The sequence below is a fragment of the Ptychodera flava genome, chromosome 1, assembly GCF_041260155.1.
Source record: "Ptychodera flava strain L36383 chromosome 1, AS_Pfla_20210202, whole genome shotgun sequence".
NCBI classification, from domain to species: Eukaryota; Metazoa; Hemichordata; class Enteropneusta; family Ptychoderidae; genus Ptychodera; species Ptychodera flava.
This window is the reverse complement of record NC_091928.1, coordinates 48,785,316-48,805,467: the sequence shown is the minus strand read 5'-3', so window position 1 is coordinate 48,805,467 and position 20,152 is coordinate 48,785,316. Positions and strand designations below refer to the sequence as shown.

Here is a 20,152-nt window from a genome sequence, read left to right as displayed (position 1 = left end):
TGACGAAAATAAGAAACGAGATACTGTTGTTTTTAACAGCTCGTGTTGTAGTCGTTTTGTTAACAGCGATACCTCTGGCTTGAATTTGAAACATGTCTGTACTACATCGAACACTTTCTTTCACTCATCCATTCAAATATCTTGTTATTTTCCAAAACACACTGCAGAGCATTTACTCAGATTAAATTGTTGTGGTCTCCATGGACACCGTGTGTACAGCGGTTAACGCGCATGTGCAGTGCATTATCACGATCTATCATCGCTAATACACCTGTTCACGCCATTGCAGTCGCATTAAAGCCAATTGAAAATAGCGGCTTTGGATGTCGCCCATCTTGCATCTTCTTCACCGCTCACTGTCATAATCGCGTCAACCGACATATTTGCCGTACCGTTATCGATATGAGCTCCAAAAGCAAGGTAGCGCCTGCCAAGTCCGGTGCATCGGCGAGCAACAGCAACGGAGCCAAATCCACGGCTAACAACGCCGGGAAAACAGCTGTAAGTATTCCAACGCCCCGAGGGCGTAGATGTCTTTCGAATACGAGGTTTATATGCATGTATTGAAATAACACTACGGCCTCTAATAGTACATTATCGCGCCATGACATCGACCACCTCGTTATAAATTATGACAGACAAGACTTACGATTTTATTTTATTTTATTTTATTTTATTAACAGCGTAACTTTAAGTAGCCTATGTTATTCTAAAATGTCCGTAATAAGGAACGCGATAAAGATAGTTAAAGAAAGCTGAGAAATGCCAAGATACAGAATTACCATTTTATTAATTATATTTATGCCCAGTCTCTCATCTCAAATTGGTGTAAGGATTCGATTAAGTATCAAGATTTTTTATTACTTCTTTCATTACTGTTGCGATATTATTCATGATATTGAAGTGTCAATCGATTTCCATGTTATGGGACTCGATATTTCGATTCTCTGATATAATGGTTGTTTTAAACTGAGCAAGAATATCGGTCACTCGGGGAGCGGGCTATTGGGAGGGGGGTTCACCGACGATGGGTCACGGTCGTGCAAAGTCACGTTTTGCGACGGTATCTATTTTACGCCGTACGGAACGGTAGAACGTGTCGGCTTATAGCAATCTGCGTAGAAATAGACTGTTTGGTCGCACTTTGACAGATAGTGCGTACGTGCGCCAAAACATCAGTCAACGCATACTTCAAAAAATTGAAATGTTTCACCAAATGGAGCGAAATTTGACGCTTGCAATTTAGCAACTACGGTAACTGTCTATGCCTGCTGTTAAGAAAACCCATTCAACCATATACTCAAGGGTCTAAACGTAACCGAAAGAACGTTTTGCTCCGTAGGGAAACAAGACGGAATTTCTGAAGAATATATTATACAGATTACGTGTATCACAATGGGAAATGTGCTAAGAACTTTTCCTTCAGACCTGACACTTAATTACGGTGCAACAGTTACTGAGTGCCTGGGGCCGACAATGTGTACTGTTTTTTACGGAAACGGACGTAGATGTTGTAACACAACTCTTATTAATACTCACTGTACGATCGCTCATTTTCCCATCTTTATTTGTTTTGAAGCACACTTGTGTTCTTGTACGTTGCGGCAACAAAGTGTGTGGCGATACTAATGCGACGTATTCAAAGCATAATGACAGATTAAGTTTTTTCCATTCTTCGCGAGATTAATGGTTAGTATGTGGTCTTAATCCCCATTCAGCATTCAAATGAAATAATGAAGTCCACGGAGGGTGCTCCTGCAAGATCTTTCTTTATCTATTGAAAAATCCGTTGTCCTCCCAGCCAATGATCTGTTGGCTATTTCGTTATTTCTGTCCACTTTCACGAAAGTCAACATTGCAAAGTCGTATTGCTTGTAAAAGTAACAAACAAAACGTAGTACAAGGGCCATCATTGTTCTAGACTGGAAGTAATATACCTGGTGCCAGATTAGGACTTCATGCGGAGTGAATTAATGAGTAATCATCGATCTTTTTCAAGTCACTGTAAATTAGTGAGCGAGTTCAATTGTTTTCGAAACAACCTACTCTGCCTTGTATAGGCTATTTTAGCTTGCTTATTTAATTACGTAACGTTTCGTGTAACGGTTTCACTTTGTGTGCTTTGTAGATTTGTGACAAAGCGTTTTTTCTATTTGGTTGTGACATACCTGAGTCAGTATTACACTGATATAGCTACTGGTTGCAAGACACCTGATGTAACACGGGAATTTTATTCTTCCTCTTGTCGTCCCTGGGTCTGTAACCCTCGCCTCACTCTCATCCTGTTCTTTTTTTCTCTGTCTGTCTGTCTGTCTGTCTGTCTGTCTGTCTGTCTGTCTGTCTGTCTGTCTGTCTGTCTGTCTGTCTGTCTGTCTGTCTGACTGACTGACTGTCTGCATGCCTGTCTGTCTGGCTGACTGAATGTCTGTCTGTTTGTCTGCAGTCTGTCTTTCAGTCTCTCTCTGTCTGCCCACGCGTCTCTTTTCCCCCCTCACTGTCTGTCTCTGTCTGTCTGTCGGTATATGTCTTTCTCTCTGTCTCTATTTCTTCTCTACCCTCCCCCGAAACGATATTCTCGATTTCTTCTCTATTTATACAATAATATAATGTGATGCGAACTTTACAATCATGGCTTAAAGCATGAAGTGAGAACTTACACTCGGAAAAGCTTTCGGACGTCATCCGAGGTTTATGCTCGTTGAACTTACTTCGAAGTGACTAAATTACTCTTTATCAATGTATGAAACAAATATTAACATTATTCGAATGATGTTGATCGATTAATCTTCAGTGAGTTTTATTAGTGACGTTTAGTAGTTATGTTTTACTCTCCATAATCTATAACCACTTCACGTCCCTGGGTCTGTAACCCTCGCCTCACTCTCATCCTTGTCTTTTTTTCTTGTCTGTCTGTCTGTCTTCTGTCTGTCTGTCTGTCTGTCTGTCTGTCTGTCTGTCTGTCTGTCTGTCTGTCTGTCTGAATGACTGACTGTCTGCATGCCTGTCTGTCTGGCTGACTGAATGTCTGTCTGTTTGTCTGCAGTCTGTCTTTCAGTCTCTCTCTGTCTGCCCACGCGTCTCTTTTCCCCCCTCACTGTCTGTCTCTGTCTGTCTGTCGGTATATGTCTTTCTCTCTGTCTCTATTTCTTCTCTACCCTCCCCCGAAACGATATTCTCGATTTCTTCTCTATTTATACAATAATATAATGTGATGCGAACTTTAGAATCATGGCTTAAAGCATGAAAGTGAGAACTTACACTCAGAAAAGCTTTCTCGGACGTCATCCGAGGTTTATGCTCGTTGAACTTACTTCGAAGTAACTAAATTACTCTTTATCAATGTATGTAACAAATATTAACATTATTCGATGATGTTGATCGATTAATCTTCAGTGAGTTTATTATTGACGTTTAGAAGTATGTTTAATCTCCATAATCTATAACCACTTCACAGTCTGATAGCTACCAAATATATAAATATATTTGAGAAATTATGTAACATTCAAACCTCTGTAAAATAGTTAACTAGTTATATTTGTGTCTTGTTCTGCGAGTGAGACGAACACAAACTCAAAGATGATGTCCGACGGCGTATATTTCTTCAAAAGCTCTGCCCATTATAGTCTGTGCCCGATGACAACATTGATTCTCATAATCATTATATCCACGAAAGCGAATAAACTGAACGCCATTTAGTCAGCCTTGTTACCGCATATGGTGTATCTTCAACGTCTCACAGATGTACACGGTGTTGTTGATCGTTGTATAATTTACCTGTGCATGTTTAACATAAATGTAGTTCTCCTCGTTCATGTCGTCTTGCAAAGAAAACCCTAGGAACAATATTTGATCTATGGTCAGTAAAAGCGTTTGCAAGACTTAGAGTTGACCTTGCATTAACGATTTATCCTTTCAAGTGCCTATTAGATCAACCACTCCAAAAGGAGCTTGTATTTGTGTCCTCCGCTTTGTCCCTCGTTACTTGCATGTTCTCAACTCAACCAAATCAATACGCATTGGATCGTTATGAAACTAAACAATATCAAGTATTTGCGATCAACTCAATATTGATTACACCGCTTTCTAGCTTACGAGCTCCGTTCCTGTCTGTGACTGGCCGTATAAGTACTGTGCAAACACCGTGTGCGGCGCTGCAATTCAAAGCCCGGTATCTGCCATCGATTTTTCGATTAACTGCCGAGGTGAGTTGGCCACGGGAGAATTTTCATTACGGCCATCACGATCTGCCAAAAAATGTCTGGACGGTCAGAAACGATCGATTCTTTAACCACGTGACTGTCCTACAAGTTGATTTATTTCTAAAACACTCAAGATTGAGTGACTGAAATAATGGGCGATAGGAAGCCGATGAGTGATGGGCGTGATTGTAAGTAAGCTTGTCTGATCAATGAACGTAAAACGTTCCCACATCTCATGGATTCAAAATTGACACCTGTTTACGTGCATGAGTCTAGCAGTTTCTCTATGATCATACATTTTGCACGGTGACCCCTGACTTTTATTGTTCATTTCAAGTTTCCTGTAGGAAAGTTTGAGTAAACGTTTAAAATTTTCTCTCTCTAGATAAACCTTGCCTAAGGCAGGGGAAATGCTTCAGGTGTTCTACAAGTTTTATTTGTATTTTACGTATCAAGTCCAGAGCAGAAGGAAACATAAGGAAAGCGAGTTTATCGGAAATTAGGTGACCTTGCCAGTAGACTTTCAAACGGTGACCTTATTTCTGTTGCACGCCCTCATCTGTTCACCTCCGTTCTCGAGGCATTGAACTCGGGATTGTACTTCCATTTCAACCACCATTCGATTTTTATCACCATTGGCAACAACGACAACGAACAAACAATGTAATGTACACTTCCGAATAAACTGATCCTCTGCGGAATCGTTATATACACCGATATCCAATATGCATGGCGGGCAGGGTATAGTATTTCAATAAATAGAGCGTTCGGTCACGTGGTTGCCATGCTACGTCGACCGTACATGACTATCATGGCCGACGTTTGACACCAAGTGAGGGGAATAACCGATGATTGTATTCTGTAGGTCACGCTCATTTTCTCTATGATGATATTGCTTTTGTCAAGTCTGAAAGAAAGGGCAACACGCACAATTTGCCCTAGTCTACTACAGCAATTGAAACTCATTAAAATGAATAACGTGGCTAAAAATAATAAACACCTTGTCTCGCGGGAGTCTTACATCTATAAAAAAACATTACGATGTTTTCAACTCGTTTAAGGGTGCTCTGCGTTTGTCATGGATCTTTAAAATGTTATGTGCGACGTTGCTAAAATGCATCAGAATGTACTTCTTTTATGTCTGTTTGTCGGAATGAAATTTATCTCCAGCCATAAATTTGAATAAGATATTTGTTAGGTATTTGGTAGTTCCTTACAAAACTGCATGTCCGCTTGGGATTACACGCAGATAGTGCTCTAGCTCGTTTTACCCACTTCCGGCAATCAAAGTCTAGAAAGTGGGTAAGTTTATTTAAACGGCTTATGATCGAGGATCGCCCAGGTTGTAATTGAGAAGGACAAGCATATCTGTGATAGGTGTAAGAAAGAACAAAGCAAAAAGGAAAACAAAAAACGAGTTCAAGTTTGGTGAACTAGTCATGCATTTTAGAATTCAGTAGTCAGCTATAGTCAGGCTTTGATTTGATGTCTGTCCATGCTTATAGGAGGCATTGAGTATTGTTTGTATATCTGAATAGACCCTAAGCCTGTCTACACAAAGCCACGGTCTCTTTATACAGTCTTGCATAAAGGAGCAGCACTTACCATGGCCTATGTGATCCTAAGTGCTTATTAACTTCCGAAGCCTTTTGGTTCTGTTTTCGCACCCTTCGAAGTTCAACTCATATCAAACACTGGGTTTGATAAGCTGGGGAAGTGGTCATTGATGAAAATCTAACCCTGACGACAATGTTATCCGCATCATTTCAAACGAATTGTTTTCCTGTAACAGAATAAACCCAAATCAACCATTTCAACTACAAAGTTTTGGTATGAGTTACCGATATGTTTGCACGTTTCCATGGCACTAAATATTCAATTACTGTGTTTATTTTGTGATAAGCATCAATTTCACAGGTGCCCACTTTGATGCCATCGGTATCGTTGAAAGTCGTTGGTGTCACGTTGCACCTGTTCGGCACCTGACGTAGTCATGCCCTAGTTCCCATCATTGTATGAGTACAAATTAATGAAACTGGGGTATGTATTTTGTGTCAACGGGAGAGAGAGAGAGAGAGAGAGAGAGAGAGAGAGAGAGAGAGAGAGAGAGAGAGAGAGAGAGAGAGAGAGAGAGAGAGAGAGAGAGAGAGAGGAGAGAGAGAGAGAGAGAGAGAGAGAGAGAGAGAGAGAGAGAGAGAGAGAGAGAGAGAGAGAGAGAGAAGAGAGAGAGAGGAGACAGACAGACAGACAGACAGACAGACAAACAAACATACAGACAGAGGGACAGACAGAGACAGACATACACTCAGACAGCCAGTCACAGAGACATAAAGATAGACAGAATCAGAGGCAGACAGACAGACACATAGGTGGAGAGACAGAGAAAGGGAGAGAAAGACAGCAACAGATAGATACAGACAGGAAGACAAATAGATAGAGTGAAAGAAGGAAAAAATAGGGAGTTGTAGGTAAGAGACCCAGGGTATACGAAGGAGGGGAGCTACAATCCACAAATAACGAGAGACACGGAAGGAGAGCTGTGGATGGAAAAAGTGAGGACGGTAGTTCACCGTATAAACCCAACTATATTTACAGAATCACAAATGCCCCTATCCCGAGCAAATCCGGATCGCTCTCTCCCTCCCTCCCTTCCTCCCTCCCCCCCCTCTCTCTCTCTCTCTCTCTCTCTCTCTCTCTCTTATTATATATTATATACATTATTCGCAAATTGTACTTTAAATCACATTTGGTCATTGACCGCTGGCTCGCATTTTCATAAAAATCGAACGCTTTCATCAGTTCACCTACTTTGGAAGTCGACAGTGCACTAGCAGATTATCCACTGAGGCACTGAGTTCTGTACGACTCATTCAATTATGTAGAGTGAATTAATATGGCTTCCTCTCCAGTAGGTAGGGTCTCTGTTTTGCAAAATGTTCAGATGTATATAAGACGAACACCACAGGATTTGCATCTGGAATTACTCGTAAGTTCAAGGCCATATATTCAGAGCCGTATCACCAGCATATTTCTGTAAACATTTGGCATTTATGACATAGAACGAGTAGAATTTTTACTCTCGATTCAAAGAAGAATAAATAAATAGTGAATCGAAAATGTCATTAGAACCAGAACTTAACTGCCACATGATCTGTAGTCCAACAGGACCCGGTCGGTTGCCACACATTCGCGTATAGCTCTTTCAGGACACTGTCATGCTTAAGCCGACCCCTTAAGGTAAAGTTGGACTTGATTTAAATTCAAACATAGTGGTGGGCAAAGGCGCTCCCCTCTATTCTTCACAAGCCAATTTCAATAGAAACGTCTTCCACATAACACCAATTTTGGTATACTCCACTACCGAGCCTTGTAATGATCGTAGTTGAGCTAACGGGCGAGGATTTTTTGGACGACAAAAATGATTTATCCTCCAAGATATTTAATAATCAGTCCAGCAGTGTTGATCAAATCACTTATTTAAACACGATTGGAACTAATTTGGGATAATTTGATTTTCATATTTTTCAAATTTCTCAAAAGTGTTAGGTGCCATATAGCTGAATGTTGCAATATTACAAATTACTCTTGAAAACAAGTGTGAGCTCACATTATTTTGCAGATTAAGTCGACATTACTTCACCATCGAATTATCCAAAATTAGTTCCAATCGTGTTTTTAGCAAGTAAAATAATTGGTTTTGTGAGAGAAGAATTATTATTTCATTAGTTAAAGAAAAAAGCATATCTAAATTCAAAATCTAAAATAGCTAGACTCTGCTGTGCAACTCACCAAACATCAACAAATCGAATGTCCAATGTTAAGTCTGCCATTGTTACTCCAGCTACTTGCCCAAGGAAATGATTGGAGTAATTATTTCACATAAAGAAAGTTTTCAGTTGTTTTTCTCACGAGGCGAGGTAATTGACTCGACTCAACTCACTGATATAATTCGGCAACAAAAGTTTCTAAGGCAAACTGTGAGACGATAGGGCGAAATGTAGACTTGATTGAACAATTGTAAACAATATTGTGTTAAATCGGCCAGGAGGTTATCTTTGAGTTGGGTAGGTCAACCATCGTCATCGACGTTTGACGCGATACCTGTGTATTATTCTCCATCATGGATGTATAAGCCCTTGAGCCCTGTCTAGACCCGGGATAAAGCTTAAATGAGCTTGATGTGAGTCCACCAATTTGAAACTAGGACTGTGGGTTACCTAAGACCGTTTCTTTCACCAAAACAGCGCCCGCATTTATTTTCATTCTATACAGAGATGTTTTGTGTTGAGTCTTAAAGGGATAATTGATGCGAGTACAGCCCTGGAGCAATGTACCGCGATCATTCAAAGAGTGGTTTCCGCCAAATGGAAGAGGCTCAAAACAGTCAACCCAGCTGTGGTGTTTCGTTATTAGATACCGATGTTTACACGTTTCTATGACACTACGAAGACGGTATTTGGTGTTTGTTAGGAGAAAGCTTTGTTGTTCTTTTAACGTTGTAAGCATTATCAAGTTGACGATATTTTTGACACCGCCAGGATCTCTTAACAATTAACGGTATTAACATTATGCATCCTGCTAGCCATTAATTTTAACCTCTACACACCGTGAGTAGAATTGATCTTGTCATCTACAGTTAGTGACTGTAATAGGTTGCAGTTGATTTCAACCGAGAAAATAACACTGCGTGACATCTACACACGTATTTGCAAGTGACCATGGGGATGTGTTTAATTGGAATTATGATGACGTAATAAATCATGGAGGGGAACATGAAGCAATGACAGTGCGATTCAGAACGGGTGTGATTGATTGTTGGGAGTTCACATTTTGATGAAGGTGTCATCTGTACAGTCAGGATCTGGACTGGCTTCTTTGAACTACTGACCCCTTCCCTCTCTCCCGTCTTTGTCCTGTCTTGTCTTGTTGAACCAAACAGAGTACCTCTCCTCCATCGTCTATTCTTGAACACAGTGAGTTAATTTCACGGCCATACCATAGTATACTACCAATAATTAAATAATTCGCCTGAATGAAAATCAGCCTAAAATTGGTACAAATACCTCATTTATGAACTGTCTTAGTTTCTTCCTAAAATTGCCACATTTGATGATGATAGTAGACCAAATCTTTCAGTCATGTTTTGGTGATTCGCCAACTCCCGCTCTAAAAGTGGTTGCGGTCGGAGAATGCTACGGAGGCACGTATACGTCACTGAATCTTTCAGTCTAATGCTGTGGCATTTCTCAAATCCTGCGTTTGACTATTTGTGTGCGTATCTCTCACTCCTGGTATTATACGTAAAACATTACTGACAGTGTTAAAGCTTCAGAACAGCCATGGGTGATACTGAAGAATTCAGTCAGTAAACTGGATGCTTTATTAGTTTTGCGATAACCTCTCACTTCGTGGGACAGATAGAGTCAATGGTTGCCAACAGCAACCACAGGCACGTTAAAGTCATAAACGTGCCTCATCAGTCCAACATTGGCAAGTCTATCAATTCCGCTAACATTACACGTCAACACCATTAGTTCAATGATACTTTCACACAATTAAAGTTAATATGTTTGGTTCCCTCAAAGTTATTTACTGGTGTTTGTCTTTGCTGACTGCCAACAGTGATTGGTATGTAAAGTTTAAAACAAAGAACACAAAGTCTACAAGCCTTTAAATTTAATTAAATTTTGAAGAAGTTTAGCGTTACTAAGCTTTTACTTCGTACCTGTAAGACTGTCTCCTTGACTGTAGTAGTCGTTATTTTCAATTATTACATCAGTAATAGCCAAGCTTTGCTGGTGTTTCAACTAGAGTTGAAGGAACTTTTATTCCATTGAGTGCTGTAAATTTTCCCACCAAAATTTTAGTGCAATTTCTACAAGTTTTACTAATTTTTCTGTTATTTTTTCATAATTTTGGACCAAATGGATATAACTTTTCGTATGCCACAGTTTTTGATAAAAATTTCGAAGAAAACTCGGAAGGAAAATTGTCTCGATCTGAAAATTTGTCTTGGTTACATTTTATATAGGCTACAGAAATTGACTTTGGCACTCAAAGGGTTTTTCTTACATCTTGGGGAACATGTTCGTGATACCAGTATGACGTACATCCAGTGAATTCTCAATGTACACGTATCTTAACCTAGAGGGCGTTTCGCTGCCAAATTGACATTCATTCTGTCCGAGTCGTTTGTTATTGTTTTTTTCAGATTTTTTTACAGTTTTACTAAAGTTGTCAGACTTTACGCTCATTTCCAGAGTCATCATAGCTGCATGCCTGCTGCCATACGGTACTGTTTTACTGCCAACAACTTCAGAACCATGATGTAATTCGAATTCGATCAACGCATGTATTAGAAAATATTTAAAGAAATGCACTAGTTATATGTAGGCACAGCAATGCAGGATAAACTAACTTCTTTTGAATCTTTGTTCCACTTTCAGAATAGCGTCGCAAGCGAGTCGGCAACAGCAGGTAAAGCGGGTGCTGCAACGTCCATGAAAGCATGGCTGGCAACGAATGCTAAGCTAGCAGGGATCGTTGGTGGCGTTGTCGGCGGCTGTCTTGTGGTAGCTATCGTCGTTGCTTTAGCTGTAGTACTTTCAAGGGGAGGAGGTAAGTTACCAATTATATCTTTCGTTTTCTCAGCCTTTTTTGGATTTCTACCGAAGGTAACACAGCGAAGGGATCACATTTCCCGATTAAACACAGCGTAACAGTTGTCGGAGCAAGTTAATGACCGCATTGGATGACAGCTCGAGCTATTGTTATTAATTGTATTACACTGCTGAGAACCAGGTGTGTTAGCTCTGGGAAAATATTTGGTTGTTAGCATTTTAATTAGCACCAAATAAATCAAGTCAATCACAAACACACTTGAAGTGCATGGTCTATTAATTCTGAAAGCAATGTGATATAAATCGCATGCCATGATACTTGTGCGCAGTTTTCTTGAGTAATCGACATTTTTCAATTTTCCAGACACGTAATCGTTTAATAGTATAGTCAACAACGCATATTACGCTGACACCTTCAACAGGGACAAAAGTCAAAGTCAGTCTTTCTGGTCTCTGAAGAAACAAACAACAAACAGAGTCAGTTGAAACAGCTTTCGCTGTGCTCCATTCGTGTAAAGCAAGGGTGCTTATGAACTACTGGTAAAGCACGAAGGAGAAATAAAACGAGCAAAAGTGTCCTTGACATTGCATAAATAACGTGTTAGCACTCTCTACTTTCCAGGGATTATGTTTCTTGGGTTGTTTTCGTTGCGGTCGTGCTACGCTATCAATCTCTGAATCTCTAGTTGGTTTGCCGCATTGAAACGCACAGTCATATTAATTAAGTGAAAACAACACACACATAACATTTCGTGTCATCTTGAGACATAGGTCCATAGGAAATTCATAATTCGGCAATCCAAGATAACTCAAGTATAATATAAAACATGTTCCTAGTCTTGTATCCAAGCTTCTCTCTTCTGGTATGGTAATCATGCAATGCAAAATGTATGATACTCAAGTCATCTTGGGTATTTAAGGTAAAGTGCACATCCTCATTATTGTATTTTCAATCAGATAACTTCCCCAATAGTTTTAACTACACTGAAGTCATCCACAAATCGCTGTTGTTTTACGAAGCTCAGCGTTCCGGTGCACTACCATCCGACAATCGAATCCCTTACCGGGGCGACTCGGCTCTCAACGACTCCGGAAGAAATGGCGAGGATTTGACGGGCGGGTATTACGACGGTAGGTGTTGATGTGATCACGTGAACAAACTATCATTCAAAAGAATTATAACTCATCGATGCATATACATTCTCGCACATCAATCTGATTAAAATCAGATGTAGAGTACGGCGACATCTATACTTGCGCGGTATTTTCTTGCAAGAGAATACCGCGTACGCATAAGAAGACGTCGCCGTTCTCTACATCTCATTTTAATGAGATTGCTCGCACATCTACGTGGCTGGTTTGTTTGTTTGTTTGTTTGTTTGTTCAGTATTATCTCTTCCGTGGAGTTTTCTGTAATTTCACTAACACTGACGGCTTATCGCTTTATAACAATTGAGACAACTAGGCCTTCTAATTGTCTGTATTATTAGAACTTGAACTGCGACCGCCGGATGACGTGATAATCAAGCTTTATGTAAAACAGATATTGCACACACAGCAAGTGTAACACGTAGAGTCCAGTAATATTCAATATTTCTTATTGTTCCTCACCGTAGCGGGCGATCACATCAAAGCGGTCTTTCCGATGGCTTGGAGTTTTGGTGTTCTGAGTTGGGGATTTCTAGAATTCCGTGATGCCTACGAAGACGCTGGCGAAGTTAGTTACATGCTGGATTGTATTCGATGGGGGACAGATTTCCTCATGAAGGTTCACACGGACGATTATGAGTTGTATACACAGGTAAGGCCGTGGTCATGCCACCGATGACACGCTATAGTCCTTTGCTGAAAATTCTGTTCCTAAGTGTGTTGTCCTATGTTGGAATATGTTTGATGTGAACGCTTAAGACCACTGTCATGGCACACACCGTAAATTTCATTGCTCTCAAGTCAAACAAGGTATACTGATGGAGACATCAACAGAATAAGGAGATAAAAAATTTAAAAAAAAATGAAATCACAATCACAATAGCGCCGCCATCGTCGTGATCGTCGTCGTCGTCGTCGTCATCATCATCATCATCATCATCATCATTATCATTATCATCATCACCAGTGTTGCAGCCAGGATTTTTAAACCTGTGCCCCGCTACTGTTTATTTTGGGGGACACTTTGCGCATTTTAGGGACAACGTGCGTCAGTTGTCAATAACATTTTTTATCATTTTTGTAACAAATTGGTTTCGAAGAACAAAATTTAAGTTATCGTATCGTGCAAAACAAAGGCCACTGTCAGTATCAGATATTACTTGTAGACTACATCCAACACAGAGTGTGCCCGAGGTGACGCACAGAACGCAAGAATGCGGGACACCGTGTTCCGTTTTGGGGGCATTGTCGTAAGGGCGCGTTCTGGCTACAACACTGCTCATCACCGTCATCATTATCTAACCCTCTAAGAATTCTTTAACGAATTCACAAATATTCACTTTAATCTTTTGAAATATCAATGTATTTTTTTTCACTTTTGAACCCTTTTTGTACAGCCCTTTTTACATTTAGATAGGATGTTCAAAGTGACAGACAGTGCTATCAGTACGATTGATAATAAAACATGCTTTTGCAATAGCAACAATTAGTCGATTTAACTTTAAAAATGCTTTAATCATATATTCATAAATCCACAAGCATACTGATAACTTTGCGTAATGTTAACTTTTTAAAGGATATATATTATTGAACTAATAGATTGCTGACAAAGACCTTGACCATGGATACTGGGGAAGACCGGAAGACATGACTATGGAGAGACCCGCTTACCAAGTCAACACATCAGTTCCCGGGTCTGACGTTGCGGGAGACACGTCGGCAGCTTTGGCGGCAGCTTCCATTGTATTCCGTGACCACGGTGAGTGAGATGTTGCCTGGTGTGAAGGAACGACTCGTGCATGAATAAATGAATGGATACAAAGATGGATGGTTTATTAAATGAATGGATGGATGAATGAATGCATGAATAAATGAATGAATGAATGAATGAATGAATGAATGAATGAACGAACTGAGTTATAAACAAACAACTTAAAAAACACGTAAATAAATAAATATATAATTAAATATACCACAAGATGGAAAAAATTTAATAAACAAATAAAAAAAGATTGTTCCAGCATTGAAAATACTCTTGAACTCTCAAATATGCGGGACATGCGCTACGCAGTTATGATATAAGGGAACACAAGAACTATGTCCCTGTATAGTTCAAGGGTCACGAATAAATATTATGACAGAGATATAGGTAGACGGTGCGCGACTTCATTCAAGGAGAATTCAAACTTGGAATTTTGTTTTGCTTTCTAGTTTGCTGCAATGCTGAATATATTTTCGCTCAGAGCAATAGAACGGACAGCCATGTGCTAATTGACAGTGTTAAAAATATAAATCCATTACTTTCAAATCACAAACAGATCCTGACTATGCCGATCTCTTACTGAATGAGTCCCGAGTTCTCTTCGACTTTGCCGACAATTACCGAGGGTACTTCAGGGAGTGTCTTCCGGATGGAAAGGGCATCTACGTCTCGTAAGTGATCTGTTCATCACTTCATGCAATCGAATCCCCAGAAACAGCTTCACCCAACTGCTGAGGTCATATAACCTACAAAACGACGGCGTACCATGTTCCAAATGAAAGATGAAAACGTTTTGTCATTGAAGGATGTCCACGAGATAACTATCATTTGACATATGAGAAAGAATATAGATTACTGGATTCTTGATGAAGCAAGTATGCGTATAGCGTTAGACCTTTAGTATTTCTGGCGCCACATGTAGTCTTGTAAAGTTTTAAGCCATTATTAAATTTGTGACATTTATTGAAATACGATAAACGATGGCTTGTCTACAGTTAAATGTTTGCAGACATGCAATATGATCAATGCGTAAATCAAGTTATACCTGGCAGACAAATTGAAACGTAAAACTTCGAGACAAAATGAAAGGAATAACACTACATATAAAACAGCCAAAGAGTAATATACATCATTAATATTATCATTACACTTTAATGATAATGCGTGTCGCATGATATCGTATACATCGGCAACTTAGAATACCAAATGCACTTTGGAGATCAATGTCGTCACCGTACTGCGCTTTGGCTAACTGAATGAACTGATTATATATTCCTGTATTTCGACACAGAGGATCGAATTACCATGACGAGATTGCATGGGCGGCTATTTGGCTCTACAAAGCCACGGGCGAAAGTTACTACTTGAACAGGAGCGAAGACATTTATGTAAATATGACCAATGGACGACCGTGGGCGTTTGGATGGTCTATCGCTGATGCCGGTGTACATGTGAGTGAGATGTTGTTTTCTGATTTCCAGGTTTTGCCCCCGTCTAACAGACAAATCTGCTGTTACGTCAATATCTTTTACTCAGAAAACCCCGCTTGCGATGCAAAAGTGTGCTGTGTTGCGAATTTCAAATATGCATATTACAAACACTGTGTTTTTTTGTATCGTACACGTTATTGCTCTAGTCCGCACACATTTTTTGTTATGTTAGATGTTCCCCACAACTGCAAGAAAACATCACTTCCTGCCGCCTTCTTTCGAGCGTTTTCTTTTATAACATTTTTGGAGCGATATATTCAATTTATTATTCGCATAGTACAATAGTCACAGAAAAAAAATGATTCGTAAAGATAATTTTGACCGTTCATGTTTGTTAGTCATTCGTTTAGTCATCTGTACTTTTGTAACCAATGATGCAACGAGCTTGCGCATTTACGTAAATCGTTTGTTAAACACTGTATGGCAAATTATGTAAATGAATTGTGACACTACCAACTCTATATTTGGACTGTTACACTGTTCTTTGTGAAGCAATGTGTGGATGTCAGGGTAAAGTGAAATAAAATTACCCATTGATAGATAATGTCTGCGTTTGAGATCCGTCAACGAAGAAACCAAACTAAAAACAATGTAAAATTGTACGGCAAAAAACAACAAGGGGAAAACAGTAATTTTTAAAAAAGCGTCTTGATTTTAGCTTAACTTTTCTTACCCTATGTCACTTTCACCAGCTGTTGTTGTACAATGTGACTGGCAAAGCCGAATACGAGAAACGGGTGACGAAATTTGTCGACGAATGGCTCCCAGGCGGCAAGATGGCTCGCACACCGAAAGGCCTTGTCTTCAGGAACAATTGGGGATCCCTATATGATGTGCAAGTAAACAAAGCACGATGAGTGTGAGGGAATAAAACACTTTTAATATAACGGAACCTCAGTCGAACGATACATTTTAGATACCGAGTTGAACACATCTTTCTTCCGTAGCTTACAACCGAGACGAAAATTAGATATGAGGTTAAATAGTACAATTTTCTACCAACCATGTTTATTTATTCATCTGACCTGTTTATCCATTTTTATAAATTCCAACATTTAGAATCCCAAACAATCATTGATTTATGTTATTCATTAATTTATTCATTTCTTATTAATTTATGAATTTATTCATTTGTATACTTAGCGGGTACAGCATTCATCGCGTTGGTAGCCGCTGAAAACAACTTGAATAGCGAAAGCTATCGTGAACTCGCCAAAAGTCAAGTTCATTACGCCCTAGGTAGCACTGGGCGTAGTTTTGTGTGTGGTTTTGGTGAAAACCCTCCCGTACAGCCTCATCATAGAAGCAGGTGAGTTAAAATGTGAAAGTTATTGACCCGTCAAAGCGACCTAAGACAGAACCAGTCATGTTATATTAATTCCGATCGGTACATAGCTCATGTGTTCGCTCCATGAAATAAAGTAAATTGACAGGTGGTCTAAATGTACATTCAATGTGTGACCTACAGTTAGAAACATACGCGATGTTTGTAGGAGTTTTTGTAAACTTACGGTACGCAACACTACTAGCTGCAACAGCAACGTTATTGAACCTTAGTATTAACAACTTGTATTCATAGGCACCGCAATCGCAAAACACTGAGCACATGAGTGACTGAATGTCACATGATAGTGCCCTCTGTGTTATGTGACTGCAAACCTTCCCCCTTGTATTCAAACATTCTAAACTCAACCTTGTGTTAGCCTCGCCGTAAAATTGAAATTTATTTTGGCATATTGTTACTCAATATATGAAAAAAGTATAGGCATAACAAGGTGAACCAATCGAAGCTTTATAAATTTTGCTCCGTCAGCACAGACCAAAACTTAACTAAAACAGAATGCTAAGAATTTGACAACCAGCTAACTACCCTTTATACATACCCATTGCCTTTTTATTTCTAGAATGCGCGTTTATTAACCATCATATTGATTTGTTCACACTTCTGCAGTTCCTGTCCCCTACCACCAGACCCATGCACCTTCGGTCAAACATTCTCTGTCGACCAACCTAATGCGCATGTGCTGTACGGCGCGTTGGTTGGAGGGCCGGGTGCGAACGACGATTACGAGGATGACAGGCAAGATTACTACAAGAACGAAGTTACTCTTGATTATAATGCCGGCTTTCAGTCTGCAGTGGCAGGTAAGGTTTATGTACTGACCCTTATAATCAAACGTGGCCCATGCTACAATCAAGAAGTATGAAAGACACAAGCTGATGGTAAAATCTTGTGATCACAAGCGAAATCTTATCGTGACGTCAATTTTACATTAATTTTCCATCGTCTTTGAAATTCTAATATCATAAATTTGTAAGAAAACTTTAAACAAGGTTAGGATACTTATGATGAACATGAGCGTGGAAGGGGCTTTATCGAAGTTCAATATGAAACTTTGCAATCTACGCAGTCCCAAAGCTAGGAATGAATCAACAAGTAAATAAATTATGACATACAAGGCCTAGCTCAATTTTGCTCGGAAACGTGACCCTATAAAACTTGATAATCTTTCTTTCTTTCTAACAGAAAGTGTGTCTAAAGTTACAGCTCATGGAATGTAAACAGTCACACATCTTTCACAAAGAGGATACCCCAATACACTTTCATTTCCTTCGGTTTTTCCTCTTTTGTAGGTTTGTTGCACCTGGAGTTGACCGACCAGTTACCATAAATAGTCACGAAGGAGAGCTACATGGATGTGCCAAGTTCATGGCGGTACAAACCTCAAACATTTACTCAGTGGTATCCATCCACAAGCAGCGCTACGACGAAACAAATAAGCACCAAATGCTGTACAAAACACCCCATAATGCATTGTACAATGAATGCTATTCAACTTGGAAGGCAAAGGATTGACACATGCTGACCATGCAATATAAAATAATGGTTGCTCAAACTCGGCATATACTCGATCATCGTGTTATCCATTTCAAACCAATATAAATGTGCAGAGAAAGGCAGAGAAAAGGCACACAAGAAATTACAGTTACACCAATTTAATAGAGTACTACCGATTTATCTCTGTGAAAGCGGGAGCACGGTTTTGTTACTTTTTAGCGAAGGAAAACACTCCGTCCAGAAATACGCAGGTGCCATGTTTTTCAAAGTTTTCAAAGCTTACGACGAGACGACAGGCGAATTTTTTATTAGACAGACAAATTAGGATCTTTTCGACATAATGTACAGGAATACAGAGAACATATGGTAGAAATATAAACACATGTTTACAAAGAACACAGGGATATGGATGAAAAGCGAAGTATATAATGGTTGCAAAATGTGTACATAGGTATGCAACGAACACATGAATTATTTGCGAGTCTTACATGGGTAAAAACAGTTTGACGTTTAACTTTGTAAATATAACAATGTTGTTATTTTCAAATAAATGTTCTGCAACTCAAATGTGCACCTTAACGCAGCGCTTGAATACAAACGAAAAAAAGGAAAACATTTTGAGTTGAATGATATTCTTAAAGCGAATAAATGTAAATATTTGAAATACATATAAAGGCCATGTTCTCGGCCAGGCGGAAATGTGAATATGTGCATGGATGACGCGAAAGGTGCGCGACCAAGCCATTCTTGTCGAGCAAGAAGATCTAGAATCCAACGGAAAGTAATGATATGCGAGTACATGGTATTCACCAAGGAAGTCGATAAAAGAATGACCTAAAGAGTCTACAACTGACAACATTAGAGTCAGGCGTTCATTAGTTGTAAAATTATTGAGCTGCAATCTGTGACGTTGAGACTTATAAATTATATTGCAACTTAAACTACAAAGTGGAAAAAAGCAGAACAAGCATGAAAAAATTATCAAAAGTAAACAAATTTGTCATACAATTTTGACTGTGCATTCGGCAAACCGCCACGATCGTTCTCGACAATCACACGTATTTGTTACATATAATTAGTATTCATTTTCCCAGATGTTCTCATTCTGCACACAGTGCAATGTACATGAATTGCTGTTAAGGGTAGAACGGGCCTCGGGGACAGATATTTAGACTCTCAATTTTTTTTTTAATTCTTTCTGATCCACTACTCCTTTGGACTTATTATGAAACCCTTTGAATAAAAAAAAGGTTCATCGTCTTAGTTTTTTGAAAATCGAAAATTTTAATTCTTTCAATAGAGTTGACACAGTGATGGCTACCATTATGAATTTCAAATTTCGGTAAATCTTTTGTAATTTGTTTCTCTAGTACCAAACTTTGCGCGGGGATCTCCCATTTTTATCCTTTATTTTGAAAGTGAATTGTTGGAGGATTCCTTGAGGAAATTTGAAAACTGAGAGTATTTCCGTTTACTTGGTGAATAGTTTGTTGTTTATCGAGGTGATACAGTGACAAATGGAGGTCTACGGAAGCCCATGTGATTATGTCTGTCGCCTGTTTCTTTCGATACTCGTGATCATATGATAAAACTGATGATGTTGTAAAAGATTGTGCGTAATCCCGGATAAAAATTGTGTGATCGAGTTACGCTAACGTGTCCTTCGTGGACAGGCCGCTGTTAATCAGTGTCTTTAAGGAGATTCGGGCGTTGGCTGATATCCACTGAGGAAGGGAAACTTGGTCAGGTTTCGGTCTACGCTTGGTGGTCCGCATAATTAGCTTTATGTCCCCTTCAGCTGCTAGCTCCGTCTCATCGGTAGAGTCCAGTAAAGCAGTCTTTGTAGTTATAAAGTCTGGAATCAGTAATGGTTTACGCTCATCCTTCGTTAGATTCTGGGACGTGGTGCGCTGGTCCGATACAATGTCTTTTAGCGCATCGTTGCTGAAAGCTTCGAGGAGTTTGTTCAGTTCTGCATCTTTGGCAAGGGACTTTCTAGTCACCCCTGATGTTTCTGTCCCGTGTGCAGGTTGGTCTTGAGGTGCCTGTTGTTTTGCCGGTTTTGCGTCTAAGTTGTTCCATGCCCAGCGGAG

At 39.5% G+C, this 20,152-nt stretch overlaps 1 protein-coding gene across 1 annotated transcript; it reads left to right on the top strand.

Annotated features, from left to right (window-relative positions):
* Positions 1-266: 266 nt before the first annotated feature.
* On the top strand, positions 267-18,021 carry LOC139140087 (endoglucanase E-4-like). Its single transcript, XM_070709101.1, has 11 exons — positions 267-501; positions 10,646-10,817; positions 11,777-11,950; positions 12,436-12,620; positions 13,568-13,727; positions 14,287-14,401; positions 15,022-15,181; positions 15,913-16,048; positions 16,355-16,529; positions 17,172-17,365; positions 17,855-18,021. The coding sequence occupies exons 1-11, from the start codon at positions 403-405 to the stop codon at positions 17,890-17,892; spliced, it is 1,608 nt and encodes a 535-aa protein (XP_070565202.1). The 5' UTR covers positions 267-402; the 3' UTR covers positions 17,893-18,021.
* Positions 18,022-20,152: the final 2,131 nt, after the last annotated feature.